The sequence below is a fragment of the Austrofundulus limnaeus genome, unplaced genomic scaffold, assembly GCF_001266775.1.
Source record: "Austrofundulus limnaeus strain Quisiro unplaced genomic scaffold, Austrofundulus_limnaeus-1.0 Scaffold973, whole genome shotgun sequence".
In the NCBI taxonomy this organism is placed as follows: domain Eukaryota; kingdom Metazoa; phylum Chordata; class Actinopteri; order Cyprinodontiformes; family Rivulidae; genus Austrofundulus; species Austrofundulus limnaeus.
Window position 1 is genome coordinate 23709 of NW_013953375.1, and position 4714 is coordinate 28422.

Here is a 4714-nt window from a genome sequence, read left to right on the forward strand (position 1 = left end):
AGTTGAAGAGTACCTATGATAAAAATTACAGTCTTCTACAAGCTTTGCAAGTGGGAAAACCTGAAAAATCAACAGTGTATCAAATACTTGTTCTCCCCACTGTACATAAAAATGCGCCGATAAGCCTGGGTGGTCTGTTGACTGACCTTTGTATTTGTTCAAATAATTGTTATGGGCAGGTGACAATATAAAAATCCTTGTTATAATCATGTCTTGTGATTATTTGACAGGAGTTTTACTTTTAAACTGTAAGCGTATTAAATTTAGTTATGTTAGTTATGATAGTTTAGTTATGATGTAAATACAATAAAAATTAAACCAAGATTTAGAATAATTATCATTTTGATCCATACATTGATAACGTCTGACTGGGCCTTGTGTCACTTTATGTTCAACAAATTGGGCCCCGAGGTCAAAAAGGTTAAGAACCCCTGATCTATACAATGGTTTGAGATATTTTACTAACAGAACTAAAGACAAGCTCTGCACCATACAGCTGATAGTATGAAGGAAAACAATGAAAAACAGTACATCTGACAGACTAAGAAGTGATCTGTTGGACTCTGAACAAACTGAACATGAATAACCTGACTCACTTTCCTCCTTTCTTTGTCTTCCTCTTCTTCTTCTTCTTCTGTCCTGAATCTGTCTGTGCTGAAGCAGCAGGGTCAGACAGACTCTGCTCGTCTGCGGCGATGATGATGTCATAAAAGCCTTGGTTAAACTGGGTGATGATGTGACACCTGACGAGGAGAGGGAAAAGAACAGCCCTTTGAGCTCCGTTTTCCAGCAGACTGGATCTCAGTTTTCATAAAGAAGACTTAGACTAGGCCTCACCGGGACTGAACGGGGAGCTCGGAGTTGAGGACGCAGGCGGGGATCCCAAACTGTTCCAGGAACAGTTTGAGCCTGTAGCATCCGTCGACGGTTCCCACGAACAGCAGCGTCTTTCCCTGAACCAGCTGCAGCTTCAGCAGAGTGTAGATGAGCAGGAACTTATCTTCCTCCTCACACCTGATGGTGTACTGCTGCAGCTGGCTGCTGTCTGGGAGCTGGGAGCCCTGAAGCTTCAGGATCACCTGAAGAGGGGCCGATCAGAACACAGAATAAATCAAGACATGTTAACATAATAGGCTCTTCGTTAACATTTACTGTTATTTTACTAGTCGGCTCGATGTTTTGAGACAGTTTCAGCAATTTCCCTAAGTTTGATCCAGCTGACACTTTACTACTCAACCCAACACGGCCTAAGACCCTGATGAGCATCACTGACCGAAACAAGGCTCAACCCACCACATTAGCTGTGTTTCCACTGAGTAAGAAATGCTATTAAAGTCACGCGTGAATACTTTTGTTCTCGCGATAAGTCATTACAATCATGGCGACAATGGATGTAAACACATAGCATGTTGCTACCACAACACTAGCGCTCATCATCAGAGGAGACGTTGGCGTCTTTTATCCAGGCTTTCCAGCGACAAGTCCCTACTTGGGAGCGGCTACGTATGCTGTGTTTTTGGGAAATTGTACTCTGTGAGTTTAATACTTTCTTTTACTACTTCTGTGATATTACTACTACTTCTACTTCTACTTCCTGTTATCTTCTTCTTCATCATCGTGTTTTTCGCCAGTAGAAACAGCCGGTTGTGATCACGTGACTCCCGTGATGCGAAAAAAGTGTTTCCATTGTAGTTTTGCGAAAAAATACTAAATTCGATACGGCCGAAAAACTACCTCATCCTAGCGCAAAAACATTTTGTCGAAAAACTTAATATTTTTCGAAATTGACGTGTTTCCATTGAGCAAATTTATTTTCGAAATTCTAATTTGTGCATTTTCATGGTCAATGGAAACACAGCTATGTTCTCTCCAGGATTAGACTAGATCATTTCATCTGAACTAACTAAACGTGTTCAGGTGTTTGTGACTGGAACTATAACAAAAGTCCCATTTCAATTAAAATCACCCAACATTTCAACGACTATAGAGCACTGATCCTTTCAGAGCCTGGTACTCTGGCCTTTTTTACTCGTATCTTAGTTCAGAGAAGTACAAGTTCTGTCAGGGGTTCAGATGAAGAACAGAACACAGGGCAATAAAATGAAACTCTGTTCTAATACAAATTAAACAATTTCATGTTTCTTTAACATTTTTTCGATTGTTTCCTTAAAGAAATTCACTGATCCAATGCTTTTACAGTCATCCTCCAGATTATTACATAGTCTTATACCTTTTACTGAAGTGCATCTGTCCTTCAAATTTGTTCTGATTTTCGGTTTAACAAACATTTCTAATCCCTTCAAATTATAGCAGCTTTCCCTCTTAACAAATTGTGATTGGATGTTTGATGGCAACACATTTCTATGAGCTTTATACATAACCTGCAGAGTGTTATAATCAACCAACTCATGAAATTTTAACAACTTTAATTGATGAAACAATAAATTAGAAGGGTGATAGTAATGTTTTCTTGTGATAATTCTTATGGCTCTTTTTTGTAAAATAAAAATAAGTTTAGTAATGGTTTTACATGCATTTCCCCAGACTTCTATACAGTAAATCAAATGTGGAACAATTATTGCATTATATAGGGCAAATAGTGCTTTATCATTAAATAACTCCTTCACTTTATACAGTACTGCAAAAGATTTTGCCATTTTTGTTCTTAAGTAATTTATGTGAGGTCTCCATGACAATTTTTCATCAATGATGACACCCAAAAACTTCAACTCATTTACTCTACAGATCTCAACACCCTCTACTCTAAATGGAACATCATTTGTTTTCTTTCTATTGCTAAATATCATGTAATTTGTTTTATCTAAATTTAATAATAATTTATTATGTTTAAACCAATTTTGTACTTTCACAAATTATATTTACATCATTTCCAACATCTGTTCTATGTTCTTACCGAGGCAAAAAAATGTAGTGTCGTTCTATAAATATCTGCCTATGTTGTCAACTTGTGCCTTGCCATGAGTGCTTAATTTGTACTTTTGAATACAACTTTACAAGTTTCAGTATTTTTAATAGTACTATCTTCACACCTGAGTAAGGTTTGGAGGTTATTATTGCAGCTGGTATCAGGTTAGAGAACGGTTCCTTAAAAAGATCAGCTTTCAATAAAAGGGTTTAGAGAATAAATGTGACCCATCATATCGAAATGAGGATTAAGTCAAATTTGTTCAAAATGACCTAATTACATTTTCAGATTCCTGCTTTAAAAGCTACATTTTGATACCTGGATCAATCTTATATCATAAGTGGATCCAGAGATATGACTTAATTTGTCTTGTTGGTTACAATAATACAAAAATATTTGGTCTGAATCTTAATTTTATGTCATTTTAATGAGGAATCTTTGATGTCATTATTAAGAAGAAACTTCAAATATTATTTGAATATTGAGATTTCCCAGCTGGAATGAAACACTACATTTCTAGCTCACAGGGAAAATCTCTAAATATTAAGGTGTTTTTGCTCAAAATCAGTGTTCAAAAGTTTGTTTTATGATTATATTTCAGAAAGTTTGTTCAAATGATACATTGATAAGGCATTAACTCAATATGTTTTGACAAAATGCACTTTTTGCAAATGTTTTAATCAAAACTCTATATTTGTCTATTTTTCCATAAAACACTTTTAGATTTAATCCTCATTTTGATGTGATGGGCCACAAATTAGGTTTTAGTAACTCTGAGCATTAAAAAGGACATTACAGGGTTGTGCAGCAGCAGCTCCTTCAAGGCCTGGACGTCCTCAGTGAAAGTAGCCGACATGAGAAAGGACTGGTAGATCTTTGGTAAATGGCTGTCAAAACACAGATTTTTTCAAAACATGTAAAAAGAAATGCTCTTTTTGGATTTCATTTAACAAAGTAACTTAAAAATAAAAGAATAATACTGGGAGAACTACACGTCATTCATTCTGAAATATTGTTTTTCATTCATTTTTAATGAATTTTATTTGACTGAGGTCTTCCTTCTGTTTGGTCACACAGGTGATAAAAAGAACATGTGATATCTTTTGTTCTCACCACAACAAGTTCTTCAGGTCAGCCTCAAAACCAAAAGAGAAGACCAGGTCAGCCTCGTCCACAACCAGCATCTCCAGGGACGAGTGCAGGACCAGGTTCTGGGCCTTAAGGTGGGCCAGAATACGAGACGGGGTCCCCACAACCACATCAGGTTTCTCCATTAAGATAGGTCTGTTCAGAGAAAATATTACACAAATACTGTGATTTTAGGGGGAAATTAAAGTCAAACAGACACATGTCTATCAGCTGGGGCATAAATATTCTTCTCTATTATTATTTTAGTGTTAAAATTAAGTTAAAGGAACTAAACTGCGCTCCTGCTGCGGTTCTGTTCCTTTGAGAACCAGGAGCCTCTGAGCCTCCACTTCAGTCCAGTGATCTCTCGTGGTTCTGTTGTGCGTGTGAACACACCGTGTTACGGTGGAAATGCTGCGAGGTGCATTTGAAAATATAATATGCATAAAATACGTAATCCTTAGTGAAAAATAGTCTGGGAAACGGTGAGAGCTTTCACCCACTCTCTGACTGGAGGCTACCGCTGCACACGCAGACCCTACTCTGCTTTGATTGGGCGAAACTTTACTGGTTGAAAGAACCGTCAGGTCAATCTCTGGATGGTATTTAAAACTTTTTTCCTCCTTTCATTTTTACAAGTGATGGACATCTGCTGAATAA

At 37.1% G+C, this 4714-nt stretch overlaps 1 protein-coding gene across 1 annotated transcript in view; it reads right to left on the reverse strand.

Annotated features, from left to right (window-relative positions):
• Nucleotides 1-4210, reverse strand: part of ddx56 (DEAD (Asp-Glu-Ala-Asp) box helicase 56) — a gene marked incomplete at its 5' end in the record, with an annotated part of 14125 nt that extends 9915 nt beyond the window's left edge. The window contains 4 exon segments of the mRNA XM_014029918.1: nucleotides 597-743; nucleotides 838-1079; nucleotides 3723-3813; nucleotides 4040-4210. Of these exon segments, the coding sequence (XP_013885372.1) occupies nucleotides 597-743; nucleotides 838-1079; nucleotides 3723-3813; nucleotides 4040-4210 (651 nt within the window).
• Nucleotides 4211-4714: the final 504 nt, after the last annotated feature.